Source organism: Bos grunniens, chromosome 16, assembly GCF_055505025.1.
Source record: "Bos grunniens cultivar Pamir isolate PY7600 chromosome 16, Bosgru_T2T1.0, whole genome shotgun sequence".
Taxonomy (NCBI): Eukaryota; Metazoa; Chordata; class Mammalia; order Artiodactyla; family Bovidae; genus Bos; species Bos grunniens.
The window spans coordinates 43286342-43309729 of record NC_141180.1 but is presented as its reverse complement, the minus strand read 5'-3'; the positions used below and the strand labels follow the sequence as shown (position 1 = coordinate 43309729).

Genomic DNA, 23388 nt, shown 5'->3' with positions numbered 1-23388 from the left:
ATGGGCCAAAGGCTGGGCCGGCTTGGAGCTGGGCGTAATCAACCTAATGTCTATTTTTCCTTTGGGTGAGAGAGTTCTTTGTTTTGCCTAGAATGGTGGGGAGGACCTGGAGGCGAGTCTTAATTCCAGGTTACCTTGAGCCATGCAACTTTCCTTCAGTATTCTTGCCTGGGAAATCCCATGGACAGAGGAACCTGACAGGGCTCCTATCTGTGGGGCCACAAAAAGAATCGGACATGACTTATCGACTTCAAAAAAAAAAGCAAACATAATGTGTTCATTTGTATGTGGGTGGGTGGGTGTTTATGTGTGTTTTAGGGATGGTGGGCAGTGGTTGCATATGGCATGGGCCGAAAGAGTACGAGTTCTTAGGAATTTTTCCTGTTAAGAGTATTGGAGAGTTAAAATGATAGTTGTCCCTACAGGAAACATATGATATTTACAAATTAAGAATTTGAGCCAGCTTAATAAAGTGACTATTTCCAAAGGTGTGGTAAGTTAGGTACAGAGAAATTACAAGGAATAGTGCATTACCCGAGAGGTTGAGACAGCTTGGTGTATCACTCTCCTGAGGTCTGAAGCGGCATGAGGAAGGAGCGGTTACCAGAACTGGGAGAGGGTTTTGTATGAGAAGACCCTGGGACAGAAGCCATGACTTTTTACCTTATGAAGTAGTCAGCCAACGGCATATCAACAGGGAGGGTGCCAGGGGAATAAATACGCTGAATCATTCTCTTCTACCCTTCTGCTGGTACCAACCACTGGCAGAACTCAACCAGAAGCCAGAAGGCAAGACATCCACTAATATGGTCAATACAGTCCAGTCTCCAACCACACACAGTAATGTGGGAACAGCATAGAGTAGACCAGGAGGACAGTGAGAAGATACCCAGTACAGATTTCAAAGGAGTGCATATGAGGAAAATCCTATCTTTAATAGGGAAAGATGAAGAAACAGTCCTCCATGACTAGGTATTATTTAGTGCAAGCTAGATGGAAGAGTTTGCTGACAGAGAAAGGTATTTAACATCAGAACAGGCTTTCATATAATTGCGTCTCTTGAAGATCCTCAAAAATGGGAAACATGCATCCATCTCTATGAAAAGATTTGGGCAAAACTATACTGATGAAAGAAGCATGGGTAGCTAAGATGACTTTGAAGGGTACTTGTAACTTGAGGATTTGGCGTTCCAGGAGGAGGGATGGAAATCAGGGAACTGGATCTCCCGCAAAATATTCACGACTCTTTGAAATGGAAATGAGGCTCTTCCAATTTAGGAATCAAATTAAAGAAAGTATTCAGGGTGTTAGCAGGCTGTGCTCCTGCTTGTTTGAAGTGGCAGCTAAAGGAGGGAGGTGTGCTTTTCCCTGGATGAAGCAGGATCTCGCTCAGCCTGGTTTCATCTTTACTTAGCACCTGCTGGCCAGGAGTGGTGTCGCCCGAGCAATCAGACAGTAGACGTGCCAAGAGTCTGACCTCCCTGTGTCTGCTGCCCCTCCCCCCAGCCCCATGACACTTCTCCTGATATAGATGGACAGGGGTTGGTTTAAAATGACAGTCTCAAGTTCGTGTAGAAAGAGAAAGTTAATTCAAAGAAACTGTCAGGCAAGCTTCCTCTCTCTGTAGGAATAATTATTATCCCCTTTCACCATGGCCCACCTGGGAGCCCACTTTGCCTTCAGATCCCGCTGGCAGAAGACCGATGATGAACTCTGTCGACATAGCATGTCCTTTATTCTTCACAAAGCCATTTGCAATGACTTCTTTCAGAGCTATCTCTACCTGCTGGAAAATATTCCCCTGGGTAAGTGAGTCAGAGCTCCTAGATAAGGGATAAGAAATGACTGGAGCCACTATGTGAGGTTGTGGGGCTTTTCCAAAAGGAATTAGAACAAGGACACTTTTCAGATAAAAAGGACCCACAACCATTTAAATGGGCTTAAATATTTCAATGGCATTCTTTTATGGAGAGTGCAAAATCAAGTGCTGCCTGGAAGGTCAAGCCTCTATTTTGGGATTTCCATGCACCACAGACATGAGTAACTTGCTTCTCTGGGTGTTGGCTGCCTGAATATCAGCCTTGTAGAAATGAATTTCTTGAGTTTGAAAGGACATTTTTAATATTTGCAAAAGTTTAGAGGTGAGTAAATTAGGTAACTCAAAGATGAGAATATTAATGCAATAGCATATCAACTCACAATTAAAAAGAATGGCTGAACAATAATAGATCAAGGTTGTTGGGGTGAGTGTGTGTCTGCATGTGTATGCATGAGCACACACTCCACATAATGCTTTCTGGCCTTTCTGAGTTACAATAATAGTCTGAGAGCTTAAAGGAGCTGATTTTAGTGTGATCTTTGAATGTTAAGAAAAAAACTGGGCAGTAGTCTGTCTCCATTATAGTTATTTCCTCTAGTTTTCAGGGAACTGGACAATAGGGCAACATAAAGCTTATCTGGTTTGTCTACACTGCTTTTCTCAGCCTGTGTGAAAGTGGTTAGTTAAGCGCACTCTTAACAGCCCTGAAGAGGAAATAACTTGTGATTAAAGAGTGAAGTATCCCCTTTGATTTATATTCCCCCAATGAAAGCAGGAGCAGTATGTTTCACCCCAGTCTGTTTTCTTAAGGTTGCTGAAAGCCCCATTGTACACTTGATGTGGGCAGGCTTTCCAGATGGGCAAGGAGCTACATAATTCTTTGTGTTGCATTCAAGACTATATTACCAGCCTACCAAGGTCACTTTCTAAGTCCATTTCTGAGGGGAATCTTTAATTCTAGATATACAAATGACTTCATCTCACATATATACATATATATATATTCCTTATACAAATTTCTCATTTATGACTTTATTTGAACCTCATACCCACATGATGAGATAGATAGGGTCAGTATTATTACTTTCCTATGCACCTTCTCACTCCTGTCCCCTATACTATTTTTTTAAAATGAGGAAAAGAAAATTCAGAAATGATGAGATCAGTCTAGATAGGTCTCACCTAGATACCAAAGCAAGAACCAGGGCTCTTTCTGGTAGATCACATTTTGTTGTGCAGTCGTTAAGTTGTTCCCGATTCTTTGTGACCTCATGGACTGCAGCACTTCAGGCTCCACTGCCCTTCACTGTCTCCTGGAGTTTGCTCAAATTCATATCCTTTGTGTTGGTGATGCTACCTAACCATCTCATCCTCTGCCACCCTCTTCTCTCTTTGCCTTCAATCTTTCCCGGTTTCAGGATCTTTTCCGAGTCCATTCTTTGTGTCAGGTGGCCAAAGTATTGGAGCTTCGGCTTCAGCAACAGTCCTTCCAATGAATATTCAGAGTTGATTTCCTTTAGGACTGACTGGTTTGATCTCCTTGCAGTCCATGGGACTCTCATGAGTCTACTCCTGTGCCATAATTCAAAAGCATCAATTTTTCAGTGCTCAACCTGCTTTAGGATCCAAACTCTCTGATCTACCCATAAGTAATTCCTTTAGGACATAGTCGACATCTCATCTGTATCCAAATGGAAAAATTAGAGCAGTTTATTTGGAAGATGATGATGTTCTGACCACTCCATATATTTTGTCAGACCACTGGAGACACTGTTTGGACGATATCTCAGTAACAGTAGCTTGTTGGCTCATGTTGCGTTAGTCTGGCGAAATATATAAATTCAATAACTTATGAGAGACTTGCTAAGGGGTAGATGACTGCCAAATTTTAAAAATAATTATTAGAGATTAAACCCCATCTCTGAAAGTAGCTAAAGATGAATTTAAAAGACCCCAATAAATATTTATGAGAAAAATTAAATGGCCCCTTACTAATAATTAATTGCAAGTTTCCAACATCCTGAGTCCAAATTCTGGCACTGCTACTGATAGAGAAATCACCCCTGCAAGTTGCTAAACTCTGAGCATCATTTTCCTCAAAACTGTGGGGCTGTTGGAATATTAAATGCAATTATATATGTGAAACTCATCAATGCTCAGTAAGCAGTAGCATTTCATTTCCTTCCTTAGAACCAGCTCTCTTTTAAAGTCACCACACAGCCTTCCTTAGAACAGGCATTACCAATGATAAGCTTAATTCGCTGTATGAGAGTTTTCAGGCTCCAGTGGATATTAATGTTTTCACTTTGGAAGTAAAACTCAGCCAGTGGAAGCACTCCTTCCCCAGCCCCCACTGAGGTGTTTTAGAGTTGGCTTCCCCTCCTCTTGATGATTTCAAGACTTCATAGAAATGAAAATAAAGCCCTTCTTTTAAAAGACTGGGGAGCCCTACTGTAGCATCTACACAGAGAGTTTGTTGTTTGGAGTAATTATGGGAAGAATGGCGGCTAACCAGACTCTTTGATTTCTTCTTTCTTCCTTCCTCCCTCCAACTGCCTGCGTTAAGCAGTCAGCCTCACACCAGCTCACTGTGAAGTGACATTCAGTCATGGGGACGCTTGTTGAAATATCCCTGGCTAAGTTCAGTGATTCCTGGAGAAGCAAGAGCATGCATATTCAAAGTCTCCAATGGAATTCTTAGCTATGCCATTGACTATGACAGGTCTTCACACAGAAATGGAAACATGCTTGTTACTATTCTCAGTGAAGTGAAGTGAAGTGAAGTCACTCAGTCGTGTCCAACTCTTTGCGACCCCATGGACTGTAGCCTATCAGGCTCCTCTGTCCATGGGATTTTCCAGGCAATAGTACTGGAGTAGATTGCCATTTCTTTCTCCAGGGGGTCTTCCCGACCCAGGGATCAAACCTGGGTCTCCCACACTGTAGACAGATGCTTTACCGTCTGAGCCACCAGGGAAGTCTGCTAATCCTCTCAACATCTGTATTAGGTGGTGGGGTTATTTTCTCTCTCCTGAATCTGAGGAACTGATCCACAGAGGAAGTAAGTAACTGGCCAAAGATCACACGGTGATGAGTGTGGAGCAGGATTAGAAGCCAGGCCAGTTGAGCTTTTTAACCACAAAATCATGCTGCCTCTCAGTGTAAATGGCAACTTGACTAGTGAAGGGAGCACTACAAGTTTTACCAAAATTTTCCAACTGACAGGAATATAAAAAACAGTCCATGAGGAGCACTGGCTTTCTACTGAAGAAATCAGAAAGATGGGTGAGCCAGTGAATGGGTTCATATAATCTAGTTATACCAGCCCAAATTCAGCTAGAGGCCTGGAGTGAATGAATTTGTCATAGGTGGCTGTTTGTGAACAAATGGGAAGTAGAGTAGGAAAACAATTTAGGTAAATCTCCAGGTTGTATAACAGTGTGGGCCTGTATACAATCCAACTTGGAGGTGTACACATAAGCCAACTCCTCAGTAATTCTTCCAGCACTATCCACAGCATATTTTTAAGGACACAGAAGTCAGTGAATATTTATTCACTATATATTGTGCAAGAATCTATTACTCCTGGACATTGTTAAAGGCTTAGTCTAACTTCGCACTTAGAATAATACTTCCAAGCAGTTTAGCAAAAGGAACAAAGGCTTTGCATTTAAATAATTTGGGTTAGGACCTGGGTGTGACACTTCTTTTCTCCGTAATATGGAGCATGTTACTAAATTTTTCAGATTTTTTCCATCACTTACCTGTAAAATAGTGATTACAATTCCAGTTTTTGTGAGGACTAAGAGAGATGACATGAAAGTGCCTTGGCATAACGTCAGGCACATGGGAGGTACCTATTAATGGTTATTAACTCCCCTTCACTTACCCTTTTAAAATAATTAGGCTCTGAGGAAGAAATTGAGAACAATGGTCACAACTTTGCTATCACAATTAAAACCTAGAATTAATAAAAACATTCCCTAAAATACACTGCTGCTGCTGCTAAGTCACTTCAGTCATGTCCAACTCTGTGTGACCCCATAGACAGCAGCCCACCAGGCTCCCCCGTAACTTCCAAATGAAACTCAGCATACAACTTTTGGCATTTTTCAAGTTGATTTCATCCCTGTGGAAAGCATGGCTGCACAACTCACTGTGCAGTGATACATTTTCCGAAGGTTTATTGTTGCCTTTGCAATACCAATTATGTAAGACCATTTTTCATTTTAAAGAAATGAAGAAGTGGATCGTTTTCCTTTCTTTAGCAGACCGTCCTATACACAGTACTAAATGGGTAAAATATGGATTTTGAATTTAAATAGAACTAGGTTTAAATCCCAGTTATGTCACTCACTATTTGGCAATTTCTTTAACCTCCTGATGCCCTCTTTTCTTCTGTAGATAGTCACGTCTATCTTATATATTCAGTGAGATATAAATGCTAGCATATATAGTACATATATACATGTTTGATCAGTGATGATTACTATTTGTTTATTATTTAGGTTTGCCTAATTAGGAAAATCAATTTATCCTCCTATAGTTTTTCATTAACCACAAAAAGTGTGACCTATGTGTGATTATGTCATGTGTGCGTGCATGTGCTCAGTTGTGTCAGACTATTTGCGATTCCATGGACTGTAGCCTACCAGGCTCCTTTGTCCATGGAATTCTCCAGGCAAGAATACTGGAGTGGGTTGGCTATTCCCTATATCCATCCACTACTTTGTTGAACCTGTTATCCAAAGAACGAAAAACTAGACAATATTCATTTATTCAGTGAACACTCAAAGGAGGCCTGCTGTGGGTCAGCAGGATGGTAAGTCCTGGGCTAATAAGGAAAATAAGATGAGCTTTATCCTGAGAGTTTAATGTAGGAGAGAGACCCGCACAGATAATCTTTGTGGAACGTGGGGACATGACAGGCATCACTACAGGATGCTGCAGAGGGAGGTCCAGAGGAGGCCTGGTGACTGCTGGATCAGCTTCTGACTCTTCCGATGTAGAATCTCACCATGAAAACTCTGTCCCCAGTATCTTTGTATTCTGACCTTTTCACATTCAACAGCGGGTTAGGTAGAACACTGAAATAGGAATTAGAGAGGAAGCCATTTGGCCAAGTGGGCAGGGGACATGACGTGCAGCAGGAACTTGTATACATCCTTGCTGGGGTGGGGAAAGTGTATTTTCCCTCCTTCCTCACCTTTCTTTACTTGTGTTTGAGGGCTGAAAAGGATTTGTGTGCTCAGTTGTGTCTGACTCTTTGTGACCCTATGGACTGTAGCTCACCAGGTTCCTCTGTCCATGGGATTTCCTAGACAAGAATACTGGAGCAGGTTGCCATTTCCTCCTCCAGGGGATCTTCCTGACCCAGGGATTGAATCTGTGTCTCCTGTGACTCCTGTATTCATCGGTGAAATCTTTTCCACTGAGCCACCTGGGAAGCCCTGAAATAGTCCTCAGTCGAAAAAGAAAAAGCCCACTAAAACTTTCAGGGTTGAGAGTGCATTACTTTACAGGCAAGGAACCCCCGACTCCTAAAGCATTCAGGGAAGAAATAAAACCTAGAGGGACTCTCAGTGTAATTCTAAGGCTTGTTAATGATGACTTTCTAGCATTCTGGCACACACAGACCTTTGGATTCTACCAGGAACACTGATAAAATTCCACTCCCTCCTACCCTTTCTTGTGGATGAGAAAACTGACAAGACTTTGGTGTTTTTTAGATTCCACAAATAAGTGAGATCATACATTATTTATCTTTCTCTGTCTGATTTATATAATTTAGTATAATGCCCTCGAGGTCCATCTATGCTGTCACAAATGGCAGAATTTTCTTCCTTTTATGGCTGAGTAATACTCTATTGTGCCTAGACACATTTTCTTTCCTTCCTCCCTTCCTTTTATCTTTCCTCCCTTCCTTCGTTAAATTTTTACTGTCACTTCTTTAATGGCTAAATTGAGAAGTGATCACCTACAAATCTCTCTTATGGAAGACCTTATACTTCCTAAAGACATCTCCATTTCTTTCCTCTTATAAATAAAAGACTAACTTGATCCAGTATTGTATCTCAAATCATTTCAAACTTACTGTTTAAATCTAGTCTATATATCCTCTGAAGACTTTTAGGTCAATTTCCAGTTGACAAACAGGTCTAATATCTAGAATAAAGTCTAAAAGAGTTATATCCAACTCTACTAAAAAAACAAACAAAAAAGGAAAATAGAGAAGGTACTCAGCAAGCATAAACGCTATGCTCTCAACAAATCTTTCTTAGAGAGTTCACAAGATCTTTGTTCTTCTTCAGGGCAAATTCACACGTACTTTATTTTTCTTTTTGTAACCTTGGAAATTGCTTGGAAGTTCAGCTTATAATGTAGGTCAAGAAATAAGCACCATGTTATATCAAGAGCTAATAGAGTGTCTAGCCTCTGGTTTAGACTATACTAGGTGTCACAAAAACATTGCAATCCCACAAGAATAAGCCACTAGATGTATTCTATAATAAAAAGATATAGGCTGATGTTTGATTACCTTATCAATCAACTGGCACCATTGCAGGAGCTATCAGGAGGGGAGTACCTAGGGCTGGACATTACACCTCATATATCTTTTTAGTGAAATGTTCCTGTCAATTAGGTGACAAGCCCATAACCATAAAAACTTACCTATTGAGTCTGACCCCTGCTGAGCTTGGCATTCACTTGTGGTCTAAACGTTGCTGGCATAATGGACCATTCCCATTTCCAGATTAAAGGTTTTAATAAACTCCACCAACTAGTTGACTTAAGCAGGTGATGATGAGAGTGGTTGTTTTGCTGCTTTGGTTGGATCAACAAGAGAGCACTGGGCTGTGGCTTACCTGTGGCTTGCCCCAGAAGCATTCGTCTCTGGGAAGACTTTGTGAGCTGTGATTTCTTAACCTCATTTTCTGAGACATCCAGACGAATTTGGAACAGTCATGTTTTTTTGGCATGGTGATGCTTAATTTTTTCTGTCCCTGTTGAATTTATAAGCATTAATTTTATTCATTATATGTCATTGTTGACATAATACTTTACTGAGTGCTAGGGAAGGGGGACTGGTGTCGGTTCCCAATGATTTTGAACATGAGGGCATTCCTTTTAAAGTTATATTTTCTCAATCAGATGCTCACTTGTATATAAAATGTCAAAAAATCTATATATTTATTAATAGTTTTAAAAGGTTTGTATTTTTAAAATGACAATCTATTGTTCAGTTCAGTTCAGTTCAGTCACTCAGTCGTGTTCGACTCTTTGCGACCCCATGGACCACAGCATGACAGGCCTCCCTGTCCATCACCAGCTCCTGGAGTTTACCCAAACTCATGTCCATTGAGTCAGTGATGCCATCCAACCATCTCATCCTCTGTCGTCCCCTTCTTCTCCTGCCCTCAATCTTTCCCAGCATCAGGGTCTTTTCAAATGAGTCAGTTCTTCACATCAGGTGGCCAAAGTATTGGAGCTTCAACTTCAACATCAGTCCTTCCAATGAACATCCAGGACTGATCTCCTTTAGGATGGACTGGTTGGATCTCCTTACAATCCAAGGGACTGTCAAGAATCTTCTCCAACACCACAGTTCAAAAGCGTCAATTCTTCTGCACTCAGCTTTCTTTATAGTCAAACTCTCACATTCATACATGACTACTGGACTATTTATTAATAGTTTTAAAAGGTTTGTGTTTTTAAAATGACAATCTATTGTATAATTAACATATATAGGAAATATAGTATATAATATTGTTAATCTCTAGAAAATAACATACATGGGTTCTGATTCCTATATTCCTTTTAGCAAATTCATGATCACTCAAGGGTCCAAATATTGGCCTCAGCGTCTTCAAGGTAGGAAATAATGATGTAACTCCACAGATGAAATATACTACAATGGATAGAAGTAGGGTTTATTGGATTTTTAACTTTTAGAATAAAAATTTGGAACTATGTAACCGTTATTCAATTCAGAGCCATGTGGTACATTAATCCACCGTCACAATCTTGGTGTTCCTAGTAAAGTTTAAATAGATTCTCTTTTCTTATACTCCTTCTATGTACAATTATGTCATATTTTGGTTTGCTTCATATCCTGATTGTAACATTCTTTTATACAGTTGTATATTTTACTTGGAGCATTCAACTGTCTTTTATTTTTGTTGAGGTTAAAAATATGTCTTCCTAAGGATATTACTCATGTCTTCTCACTTCTTCCCTACTATCCATTGCCCAGAATCCAGTTCATTCTATTTCCTGAAGATATTTTTGAAGCCAATGCTTTCTGTTGTAGTATAAACTGATTTCTTTCTAGATCTAATAATATCTACCATTTTGGGATTTCTTTTCATTGGATTCCTGGGTTAATTTTGTTGTCTTTCATGATATATCTTCTCAATTTTAACCCTCACTGAGCTGGAATATAGCTTTGAGAAACTTCTGAAGAATGAATATGGGAGGTAAATATTCTCTCACCATTTGAATGGTAATATATTTTAGCTTCAAAATAATTTTCCCTTAAAATATTGATGACACTGTTTTTCAGTGTTTGTGATGAGATCTGTGTTATAAGCCTGAGTCTACTCCTTTGAATATACGGCTGCCAGGTAAACTATGAGGTCAGTTAAATTTGAAATTAAGATATGCTAAGTCGTGTCCGACTCTGTGCGACCCCATAGACGGCAGTCCACCAGACACCCCCGTCCCTGGGATTCTCCAGGCAAGAACACTGGAGTGGGTTGCCATTTCCTTCTCCAATGCATGAAAGTGAAAAGTGAAAGTGAAGTCGCTCAGTCGGGTCTGACTCTTAGTGACCCCATGGATTGCAGCCTAACAGGCTCCTCCGTCCATGGGATTTTCCAAGCAAGAGTACTGGAGTGGGGTGCCATTGCCTAGTCCGGAATTTAAGATAATCAACAAACAATTTTTTAGTAAAAGTATGTCCCATGCAATGTGTGGTATTTTGAGCATATTTATACTAATAAATTATCCATTGATTATCTAAAATTCAAAAGTAATTGTATGTCTTATATTTTTATTTGCTAACTCTGGCAACCCTACTTGAAAGTCAGCAAACTTTTCCCCTGTAAATAACTTAATAATCTTCTCATTACTCTTGGTGTTTTGAAATTTCCTAAAGATATGTATGAATGTGACATTAATTATTTTTGATAAAAATTTTCATAAATAAAAATATTTTTATTTAAATAAAGTATATTTAAGTATTTTTAATTAATTTATTTACTTTAATTGGAGGGTACTTTACAATATCATGGTGGTTTTTGCCATACAGTGACGTGAATCAGCGAGGTTTTTAAAATCCATATTGCTTAGTGCTCTTGGACCTTACAATCTCTTTCAGCTTGAGAAATTTTATCTGTTTTTTCTGTAATAATTTTCTTCTCTTCATTTTCTGTTTTTGAGAATCTTAATTAGCTTGATGTTGGGTCTTCTGAGTTAAATCTTTATAGCTTTAATATTTTTACTTGTGTTTTCTGAATCTACCTTTTCCTTTATGTCCTGATTTGTTTACTCAATGTTACCTCCAAATGTTTACTCAATATTAACTCCAAAGTTTTTGGTAATCAAAATTTTAATTTCTAAGAATTCTTTATTATGTTTTACATTGCCATTTTCTTGACATCTTATCTTCAATTTATGATGCACCTGTTCTCATATCTCCTCATGGATAAAAATTTTTGCTTGGTTTTGGTTTAAATTCTCATTAATTTCCTGGATTATTTCTATTTCCTTTGAAGTCAGTTTTGATTGTTTATCTCTCTTTTGTTTTTCAGACATTCACCCTCATGTATTTGGAAGTCATTTTTTAATCCATGGTTAGGGATGAAGGACAAGGTAAAGGAGTTTAGGTGGTGGAGAAGATTTCCTCTGTTACATACTTCTCCACTGAATAGAAAGGATGCCCAGGAGCTCTACATATGCCAGTTGACTTTACCAGACTCTGATGAATGTAAGCAGATGAGGTGCCTGGAACCTTCTATATGCCAGAATTACTATTTTAGGATCCCAACACTAATGGGTCTAGTTCTCCTTTTTTTCTTTTTTTAGAGAAGAGACTATTTACCCCCCCTTAGATTATAGCTGTGCTGCTTGTCACTTTTGGGAGGAAGTACATTGGTCACCTCCCAGTTGGCCTGCAGGCAGATTTTAAATTAACTTTTACTTCCTTTGCAGATGTCCTGAGCTGTAAATTATATAGTTTTGTTCCATCTGCTTTTTGTCTTCCAGAAATTTGTTGAAATCATGAATTTATTGGCGGTCCCTCCTCATTTTCTTCATTGTTACAGATTGAGTTTATTAAAACAATTCATGGGGAGTATTGGGAATGAGAGAAGACAAATGGATGGATTCAGCTTATAATCTTGAACAAGAAATTTCTCCCTTTCATCTCACTTTCTATCATGTCCTTCTGAATGCTCTCTAATGAACATATTTTATATCTGCAAGGATGCATTTTAATTTACAAATCACATTTAAGTGCATACTCATTTACCCTTCAGAAGTGGGAACACATGTTTTTATAAAAATAAATGTTTAAAAATAATACCTCACTTCTTTTCTGAAATAATGACGTAGTATATGTGAATGTGCCTAGTATAATACCTAGTACAAAATAGTTGCTCAAAAAATATTATACTTTTTAGTATTTTATTTTCAGAACTTAGGGCTCAAGCACATTTTCTGTCATGTTGGTACAAAGAGATATATGGGTATGAATTGCTTGAAAAAGAAATGAAAAAAATACCTATCCCTAATCTACCTTGTGGTTAGAAGTAAGGATTAGTGATCAAATTTCCATAAAATATTTTAAGGTCAAAGATAAAACTTACTGTGAAACTTGTGAAATTATTTATTCTACTGTAGCAAACACTATTGAATACTTTTAAACACAGTGACAAGCTATTTTTAAAATTAAACTCTAGGTTTATTAAATCATGAAAATGCCACGACTGTGATTTATACATGACCCACCTGAAGATCATAGGGGTTGAGAAGTTTACCCAAGGTTAAATAGCAAGTAAATAACCGAGCTAGAGCTCAAGCCCAGATCTTCTGACATCAAATGAATACCCTTTCCTCCATACCACAGATTTGCAGGCTTCTAAGAGGAAATTCGCTGCATGATAAGAATGAACTTGTTCTGTCACTTAAATATTAATAATGTTTTATTTTCAGTGAAATTGTATGCTTTAACAAGTCAAGTAATCAATGGTGAGATGCAGTTCTATGCCAGAGCTAAACTCTTCTATCAAGAAGTACCAGCTACAGAAGAGGGTATGATGGGAAATTTCATTGAATTGTCCAACCCAGATATCCAGGCCTCTCAGAAATTTCTCAGGAAATTTGTTGGGGTGAGTATCCAACTGTAGTTTGATTAGGAAGCAAAGTTCTTGCAAACAATGAGCTCACAGGCTTCTGTGTTGTTGCTTCAGTCATATGAAAGCCAAATGGGTGAGCCATGGGTTTAGTGTGAAAGCCTGTTTTAAGAGGTTCAAAAAGGATGGGGCACATTAAATGACTGGTTTATCCTAGTTGGCATCACTCTCCTAGCACCAGCTTATTTCTTATGCTTCAGGGGAAGGTGAACTAGCAGTGTTAATATTACAAGTAGTAGATTAAGAAGACTTCTCTTTCAGATCCCATAGATAAGCAGTTGACACTCAGATGACCGATGAGAAATCATGCCATTTGGGATCTTGGGGTGATTTATTGAGTCTCTGTAATAAAAACTCAACGTTGTAGGGAAATGCAGGCTTATGTTTAGTTTAAAAATGATAAGTATAGTAGAATATCTTTATATTGTTTTCTACACACTTGAGACATTGCCTTGAAAAACTGTGATCCCTTTATAGATTTGGTGTTGGGTAAAACTCCACTTCCATACTTTCAGGCCACATGGAGATGGGTCATATACTTTAGGGGCCAGAATCTTGGGCCCCAGAGTCATTATGGTTCTTCTTACAGTGTAAGCCACCTTGGGTTTACTCCTTAAATTCTCTTAAACCTCAATTTTCTTACCTGTGTCTAGAGTATAACCACAGAACATATCTTGTAGGATAATGTGAAGCTCAAATGAGATAATATATGTCAAATATTTACTTTAGTGCACATAATTATTATGCAATAGAGCTCATTTATTGCTACTACTACTAACAAGCTTTCATATAATTCAGTCATTGTATTTTTTGGAGCTTCATTTAGTTGGGGCTTCCCTGGTGGCTCAGGTGGTAAAACATCTGCCCACGATGCAGGAGACCCAGTTTCAATCCCTGGGTCGGGAAGATCCCCTGGAGAAGGAAATGGAACCCACTCCAGTACTCTTGCCTGGAAAATTCCATGAATGGAGGAGCCTGGTAGGCTACAATCCACAGAGTTGCAAAGAGTTGGACACAACTGAATGACTTACTTTCACTTTTTCATTTAGTTTTTAGAACAGACAACCCACATAATAAAGCTGCTGTTGGTTCTACTGAGAACAAAGTCCTAACTAGCAAACAGGTTTTGTTCCAATTCACTATGAAGTTATTCATCTGAAATTTGGACTCCATTTTATTCTGATGAAGGAACCATTAAGAATATTACAAATATTTGGGATTAAGTTGTCAACCTATTTAGAAGCATAATATTAATAGTTTCTCTAGTGTTGAGGTGAGGTTCACTTTTTATCCAACTTTCTCTGAAGTACCCTTTGCCTGAGTATAGAAAAATAGAATCAGGATGGAGCACTCATTGGGGCAAAGTGTCTGGACATCAACTGTGGCCATAAAGGACTACAAAACTAGAGATGATGGCTGGGGTTATTTATAGATCAGGTTAACCTGGAATATTTTAAAATCAGTGTTACTGACTGACTTCACCGAGCACTTTATCTGAGATAGTCACTCTGATGAGCACTTTAGAAGTACTATCTTATTGTTCTTCATAATAATTTTGGGAGGTAAGTACTATTATTATTTCTCATTTTCATGGTTGGGGAAACTGAGACTTCTAGAGATTAAGTACATTTTCAAGGTTACACAGTTGGTAAGAGACAGATCTGGGACTCATGCCCGACAAGGTCTGTCTGATACCAAATTCCCAGCTCTTATCCACGACATATTTTTTCTATTTGTCTCATGAAGCAGAAAAATCCCTGCTCTGTGTGTGTGTGTGTGTGTGGACCACAGACCTCAACTCTCCCCCAATCTGGCGAAGAGCAATCCTTCCTGCTCGCCTCGAGGTGAGGCTGACTTTGATCCCAGTGCATTTCAGAAGCTTAGTTAGTAATCCGGCTGTCTTGTCACTCCATGTGAATGCCAAACTGACCACAGGGATGCTGGTCAGACAGAGCCCATACACAGGCCCACAGACCTGGGAAAGGAAACAGGCTTCTGCTGGCATATTTATGTTGGAAATGAGTAGTCTGCTTTTTTCAAACAAATATAAGGAGTCCTTCTTAGTAGACAAGGCTCATTGTGAAGCTGTGACCTCAAAGTACAAACATAGTCTTTTTAAAGAAATGATATTTTGGTACTTTGACCTTAATAATATGCTAAATTAGTATCCAGGTCAAGATACAAGGAGTTTGGGAACATGAGTATCTGACATGATTTATCCTTATGTCAACTGGGAAAAGGCAGATTGTTTAATTTAAAGTTTTGCTTTCCTTTCAACCCTTAGTGATCTGGGACAGTGGGAAAACACTTTTAAACTTGTTGCAAATGTGCTTACTTTAGCAAATAAACAAACGATACCAAGATAATATCAGTGGCAAAACTGATAACATTCCTTACTTTTAGCTTTTTGAGGGGAAAGTAAAAATTTATAAAAAGGAATTGGTATTTGATGGTTTTATCTCTTGATATTTCTCAGAGATCGGATGACTGAAAAATTGGGGGCTAACTGTATTTCACGGTTTTTATACAGTGGTATTTAACACTTTATTTTCAAACTCCAATGGAAAGAAGGTAAAATAATATTCTTTGACACAAAAGACATAGGCAGAATCAAAATGAAAATGAAATTTCTTAGAGTATTTTACTGTTTTATATAAATCCAAAACTATGAAGATAATAAATAATAAGATAATAAATAATAAGATAATTAAAGTTCTGAAATCACACATTTATGTGGTTTTGGTCACATTCACGGAGGTGCATCAAATTTCAATCCAAGCACAGTAATAAGCAGCCAGAGTGTCCAAGAGAGTAGAGATGTTGTCCCAGAGGTCAGTCTTTAAATGTCTCTTCTCAGAGGCACAGCATGAGGATGAGAGAAAGAGGAAAAAACTTGGTGCCAGGATATGCGAGGCTGTGCCAAACACGGGGAACGGCATGGAATAAAGACAACTAGGCGGTAGCGGTGAGGGGCAAAAGTGCACAAGATTTGAGTAAAAGGCATCTTTTGTGTTTTTATATAACAGTTTTTGTATATTTGTATACAAAATTTGTATATATTTGTATATTTGTGTATTCGTGCGTACATATGTGCTCAGTCACCTCAGTCGTGTCTGACTCTTTGTGACACATTGGACTGTAGCCTGCCAAGCTCCTCTGTCCATAGGGATTCTCCAGTCAATACTGGAGTGGGTTGCCATGCCCTCCTCCAGGGGATCTTCTCGACTCAGGGATTGAACCTGCGTCTCTTATGTCTCTTGCACTGGCAGTAGGGTTCTTTACCACTAAAACCACCTGGGAAGGCCAATTGTTTTGTATATTGTTTTGAAACTGTTGTTTCAAGGATAGCTACAGTCAAATATCATACAACATAAACACACACATATACATATATATATACATATATACACATGTTTATTTCATAGATATATACTGGTTGTGTGTGTGTGTGTGTATGTATATTACTTTATAGAAGCAAATTTGAGAAGGTTTTCATTGGCTGATATCCTCCTATCTCTACTAACTATTCATCTTTCACTGTCAGTTAATTTAATTCAGAATTTTACTTTTAAAAAGTTTAAGGGCTTTTTGTCCAATAAGTCATGTGATTTCTGATACAAAAGCAGAAACAATTTTTAGCATGAAAAGAGACAGGGGGACTTTGCTGCAACTACCTTTTATCCTCATAAATGTGCTATATGCCATAGAGGCTGAGTTTGAAGTGAAATTCTGGCCTGAGAATGGAACAGATTGCGTTTCCTCAGCTCAGGTCCTAAAAATTATCTTCCACACAAGAATAGTAGATAATTCAGAGCCCTCAAAATCAGTTTTGAAAAACATAAATTTTAATCATCCACCCCAGTATGAATTGAAATGTGTTCACTGCATGAGTTTGAAAAGCAATTTTAAACCTCTGAAAGATTCTCTCTGCTTTGCTCTCTCTCTTTTTCTACAAGGCAATAAGCTACAGTGCAGGTCCATTTGCTATGGATTTGACTCAAATTGGCAATTAACAAAGTTCTACTTCAGAGAAGGCGATGGCACCCCACTCCAGTACTCTTGCCTGGAAAATCCCATGGACGGAGGGGCCTGGTGGGCTGCAGTCCATGGGGTCGCTAGGAGTCAGACACGACTGAGCGACTTCACTTTCACTTTTCACTTTCATGCACTGGAGAAGGAAATGGCAACCCACTCCAGTGTTCTTGCCTGGAGAATCCCAGGGACGGGGGAGCCTGGTGGGCTGCCGTCTCTGGGGTCGCACAGAGTCGGACACGACTGAAGCGACTTAGCATCAGCAGCAGCAGCAAAGTTCTACTTTCATAGGACTTTAAATGGCCCACTTCTTATAAAACATTACCTAGTTCTCAAACCTAAGACATTTTCTAAAATCTTATTTTTTAATTATTTGAAAGACCTATAATTGGATAAAATAAAGAAGGCAAAAACTAGACATGTTTGGATATGTTTTGAAAAAAGTCATTGAATGTTTTATAACTTGACTCTGGCAGTGGGTGCAGGCATTCTAAAGTTGCTTCAGTGCTACGACTCTGTGCTACGGTATGGATTATAGCCTGCCAGGCTCCTCCGTCCAAGGGTTTCTCCAGGCAAGAATACTGGAGTGGGTTGCCATGCCCTCCTTCAGGGGATCTTCCCATCCCAGGGATTGAACCCATGTCTCTTATGTCTCCTGCATTGGCAGGGGGGCTCTTTATCACTAGTGCCACCTAGGAAGTCCACGGTGGTGGGTACTACCTGTATACATTTGTCCAGACTCCTTGAATGGTACATTTAAAACAGTACATTAAATTTTAAGTGTGTGTGTATGTTAGTTGCTATGTCATGCCCCACTCTTTGTGACCCCATGGACTGTAGCCTGCCAGGCTCCCCTGTCCATGGAGTTCTCCAGGCAAGAATACTCCAGGCAACAATAATGAGTGGGTTTCCATTCCCTTCTCTAGGGGATCTTCCTGATGTAGGGATCAAACCGAGGTCTTTTGCATTGTAGGCAGATTCTTTACTGTCTGAGCCACCAAGGAAACCCACATTTAATTATATGAACTTGACCTAAATGAAGTTTACTTAAAGAGGTAACTGAGTGTCAAGACTCAGGGAGAATGTCTGTCATTGGAATGTTCCACAAGGTACCTTTCTGCAGGGGCCCGGGAGAGCTGGCACGGACTGTGCCTTGGACTGCGGCTCTGGGATAGGAAGAGTGAGCAAGCATGTCCTGTTGCCGGTTTTCAACACTGTGGAACTGGTGGACATGATGGAATCGTTCCTCCTCGAAGCACAGAACTACCTGCAGGTCAAAGGTGACAAGGTAGAAAGCTACCACTGCTATAGCCTGCAGGAATTCACACCCCCACTGGGAAGATATGATGTCATCTGGATTCAGTGGGTCATTGGTTAGTTCTGCATGGCATTGCATCTTCCCTTCTCCCCACTAACTGGAGGACTTGTGGAGGCAGAGCAAAGACACAAAGGGATATTTGGCTCTAGCTGCACTTAGAACAGTTAGCTAGTCTAACATATAATGCGAACTCCCCCCAAACTCTGGTCCTCTGGATTCTGCCCCTAACATCCACTGAACAAGGCTGGTGATTCCCATTCTTAGGATGGAGTGTCTTTGTGCCAACCTAAATCCTAGAAGAAAACTGAATATTTGAAAAACTTTAAAAAGTGTATCTCCATTATTGACAAACCTTGGCTTTCTTAGATTTAAATTCTCAGGAAATGAGATAGCAGTGAATGAGATTTTGGTCTGAGTGTGTGTGTGTGTGTGTGTGTGTGTGTGTGTGTGTGTGTAAGACACAGAGGAATAATGGCAGAGTTGAGCTGTTCACCAGACATGGAGTGAATCCAAGGGATGAGGAGTGGTTTATTTTGTGCCTGGGAGGTAGATAGACTAGGTTGGTATAATAGCTGTTTTACAGAACGTGCACTGATTCTCCTCAAAGAGGATACCTGTCCTCTTACCTAAATTCTCAAAGCCTCCCACAACAAAACAATTCAGGCTACGAAATAATTCATGAATGAATGAACAAACAAGCTCCCGATTTGTAGCCTTGTGGCCGTTCAGTCTTGCCTACTCACCTCCTTCCCCACCCACCCTTTCATCCTGTTCCCCCATTTACTTGGCCTCACCTGTAGGGTACCTGACCGATAAAGACCTTCTTGCGTTTCTTTCCCGGTGCCGAGATGGCCTGAAGGAAAATGGCATCATCATACTGAAGGACAATGTGGCCCGGAAGGGCTGCATCTTCGATCTCTCTGACAGCAGCGTGACTCGGGACATGGACATCCTTCAGACCCTCATTAGGAAGAGTGGGCTGGTGGTGCTAGGCCAGCAGAAGCAGGACGGCTTTCCAGAGCAATGTGTCCCGGTGTGGATGTTTGCGCTGCACAGCGATGGAAGCTCCTGACCAGCTGCCGGAGTGAACGACTGCACTGCACAAAGGTGCATTGGGAAGAGTGGCTCTCCTCTGATTCACAAGTTACACCCCTTGTGATCCACGGAGGAATGAACAGAAGGGAGGCAATGTATGTTTTAAAATGGTTGATGTCACATTTCCACTAATTATGTAAGTACATGCACACACGCTGTGACTTTTCCAAAAGATAAATGGAATGTGACATCTGGAAAAACATCTGAACTGTACCAGTGTACCCATAAAAACAGGAAAGGGAGCAACAGTCACAAAATAGAAACCGCATTGGTCTCTGAAGATTTGCATTAAAGAGTAGTTTAAGGTGGGTGGGATAAAGTCTAGACCACCTTTCTCTGCCCTCATGCTAGATACTTTATACTTCCTTCCTCTTTGGGAATATTACTTCTCTCAGACAAAAATCTCCCCTTAATTAAGAAAGCACCAGTCAAAATAACCTTGTTAAACAATTCCATTACTTAATTTTGTCTTTGGCAGAAAAAAAAAATGTGGTTTCACTTTCTATTTTGGGTCAGTTTCGCTGCCCAATGATGTAATATGGATGCAATTTCATAACAGAAGTCTGCATTTCAGTGATGGGGAAGTGTCTCCTTTCAGGAGAAAATGTTTTACCCTTGAAATTTCAGCTGTGAACATGTAAGTGAATGTCATTGATAATCTAATTTTAGTCACGGGCTTCTAACACAACTTGCTTCATTGCAGTCGCTCCTGTTTCCTTGATTGATAAGAATGTACACTGGAAAGAGATAGGAAATGGTAAACCTGAAAACTGAACTAACTGCATTAGTTTAATTAAAAACATCTAAAATCTTTCAAAAACAAAAATGTAACTTAATTTCTATTAGCAGAATGTTTAAATATAACTTCTATTTTATTTAAAATGCTCTAAAGTCTTCATGTGAAGGATTTGTCTTTTGATGTATTATATATTGAGTCTTCTATGAAATACAATCAGTTTAAGTAAAGAAAGTCTGTTAAATGCATATGCTATCACCCTAAAATCATGTTTATAAGTGATAGCTCTAAATTAGGAGGAAAATAATTATTATAAAACACTATGTTGATATAGCATGATTTAGTAGTCTGATTTTATGTCCTGGAAAATTATGTCACTCTGCCACTGGCACCTTCCAGCTGCAGTATGTTATTCATAACATTTTAGGGTAATGTAACAGAATGTGAGTTAAAATCATTGCTGGAGAAACCAGAGACCAAAATTAAATAAAATGATGAATCATTACCAAACAGAATTATTATGACAAAACAAGAATTCTCATGTTTTCATCCTCTATGTATTGGAAAAAATTAACTAAATCTTCCTTTTCAGCCCATCCTAGGCATTTTCTGCTTCTTTTACACTTAGCACCCTATTCTCTTACTTCTTGACTTTCTGCTTTGCAAGTACTCACATGCTGATCGACACAGTTGTCCATTCCTTAGCACCCTGGTTCCTGAGCTCAAGGAGGAAATAACATAATTGCCCCATTAATATGAACACATAATCTTTAACTCAGCTGAATCTTTGGAATAGATCAGCAGTCCCTTTTCTCTTCCTATGTCATTTTCTGTTCTTCTTAGAAAACTTCCAGATCTTTATTGTGCCACAAAAATTCCTAACTCCATATCTATTTTTCACTTAATTGATAAAGCAGAAATTAGGAAGTAAATTATACCAATATCTCCTCTCTATAACAAGTTAATAACTAGTACAAGGTAAAGGGAAGAGTGGGCTTTCCTGGTGCCTTGCAGTCAAGAATCTGCCTGCCAATGCAGGAGACATAGGTTTGGTCCCTGGATCTGGAAGATCCCCTGGAGAAGGAAAAGGCAATCCACTCCAGTATTCTTGCCTGGAGAATCCCATGGACAAAGGAGTCTGGCAGGCTATATATCCATAGGGTCTTAAAGAGGTGGATACAACTGAAGCGACTCAGCACGCAGGGATTCGTGGACTGAAGTCCACCAGGCTCCTCTGTCCATGGAATTCTCTAGGCAAGAATACTGGCGTGGGTTGCCATGCCCTCCTCCAGGGGATCTTCCTGACCCAGGGATTGAACACTCATCTCTTATGTCTCCCGCATTGGCTGGTGGGTTCTTTACTGTTAGCGCCACCGGGGAAGCCTGGGCTACAGTCCATGGAGTTGCAAAAGAGTCAGACATGATTTAGCAACTAAAGGAAAGAGTAGCTTGAGAGGTGAGGCCATCAGAGTCGGAGCATGCTGCCTGATAGTTAATGTGAAGGTTAGGATGTGTTTAAAGAATAATGGAAAGATCTGAGGTTACAAGGAAGGGGCTGAATTTTCTGGTCTTCTGAGTAGAGTCAAGGATGCTATAGAAGGAAGACATTTGGAGTGAGACCTACTCCAGCTGTCTTCAACAAGGCAAAAATATATCTGATGTTTATCAACACATCTGTGTTGTATGGTAAGTGACAATCTACATTAGTTCATAGTCCAAGTGCCTCCAAATCATTTGGGCAGTTTTTATAAAATAGAGATTCCCAGGCCCTGTCCCCATGATAATCTGATTCTGTGAAATGAGACCAAATAACTTGTATTTTTTAAGATCTCAAACTGATTCTGATCATTACTTTTGAGGATACTGATAAAAGAGGTGTGGAGCTGGGCTCTTCAGAGTCAAAGGAAGATAAGATAGGGCAGGCAAGACACAGGCCAGGTTCAAGGAAGTAGCTGGATGGAGAAATCCATTCTCCACACCAATGCTAGCTTTCTAACACCTGAACTGACCATGTTATGTATAAACTTTCAATGACTCCCCATCACTGATAGGATGAATTCCCATCACCGTAGACTGACATAAAGCCTTTTGTGATCCAGCCCTGGCTTCTCTCTCCAGCCTCGGTTTTCCCACATTTCTTGAAATTGTGCTTAACTACTTAGAGATCTCTCAAGGAGCTATGACTTTTGGGACATGGCATTTACTGATGTTACTTCCTTATCTCTCATTCTTATTTTATTTTATTTTAACTTTTTGGCTATACCACGTGGCATGTGGGATCTTAGTTCACTGACCAGGGATTGAACCCAGCATTGCCCCCTTGTTTGAAGCTGAGCTGGCTCAGTGGGTAAAGAATCTATGGGCAATGCAGGAGACACAGAATCCCCAGGTCAGGAAGATCCTCTGGAGGAGGAAAGTGGCAACCCACTCCAGTATTCTTGCCTGAAAAATCCCATGGACAGAGGAGCCTGGCAGGCTACAGGCCATGTGGTCCCAAAGAGTTGGACACGACTGAGCAACTAAGTTCACATGCATGTTCTAACCATTGGACCATCAGGGAAGTTCCAGAATATCTCCCATTCTTTTTGTCTGTCTCAGACTGCAAAAATGTTACTGACTCTAGGAAAGCTTCCTTCCAGGTGCTGGGTTAGATGCCCCTACTATGTGCCACCCTCATACCATCTGCTTGACATGTCACAGCACTTATTGTGTGGCACTGTAATTACTTGCTTACCTGTCATTTCCCCTATTTAACTCTGAGCTCCTTAATGGGACATTCATGTTAGAGCCTCAGTTTTTAGCATACACCCTAGTTGTTGTTGTTTAGTCACTAAGTTGTATCTGATTCTTTTGAGGCCCCATGGACTGTAGCCTGCCAGGCTCCTCTGTCCGTGGAATTTCCCGGGAAAGAATACTGGAGTGGGTTGCCGTTTTCTTCTCCAGGGGATCTTCCTGACTCAGTTATCAAACCCAT

General features: G+C 39.8%; 1 protein-coding gene across 2 annotated transcripts; it reads left to right on the top strand.

The window, feature by feature from the left end:
• Positions 1-1542: 1542 nt before the first annotated feature.
• Positions 1543-20943, top strand: NTMT2 (N-terminal Xaa-Pro-Lys N-methyltransferase 2). 2 transcript variants are annotated; one of them, XM_086342652.1, is made up of 4 exons: positions 1543-1805; positions 13034-13209; positions 18389-18638; positions 19384-20916. In XM_086342652.1, the coding sequence occupies exons 1-4, from the start codon at positions 1652-1654 to the stop codon at positions 19653-19655; spliced, it is 852 nt and encodes a 283-aa protein (XP_086198778.1). In that variant the 5' UTR covers positions 1543-1651; the 3' UTR covers positions 19656-20916. The 2 variants fall into 2 exon arrangements, with proteins under 2 accessions (XP_086198778.1, XP_086198776.1); XM_086342650.1 differs by lacking the exon at positions 1543-1805 and adding an exon at positions 11638-11807 and having other exon boundaries at positions 18389-20943.
• The last annotated feature ends 2445 nt before the right edge of the window (positions 20944-23388 follow it).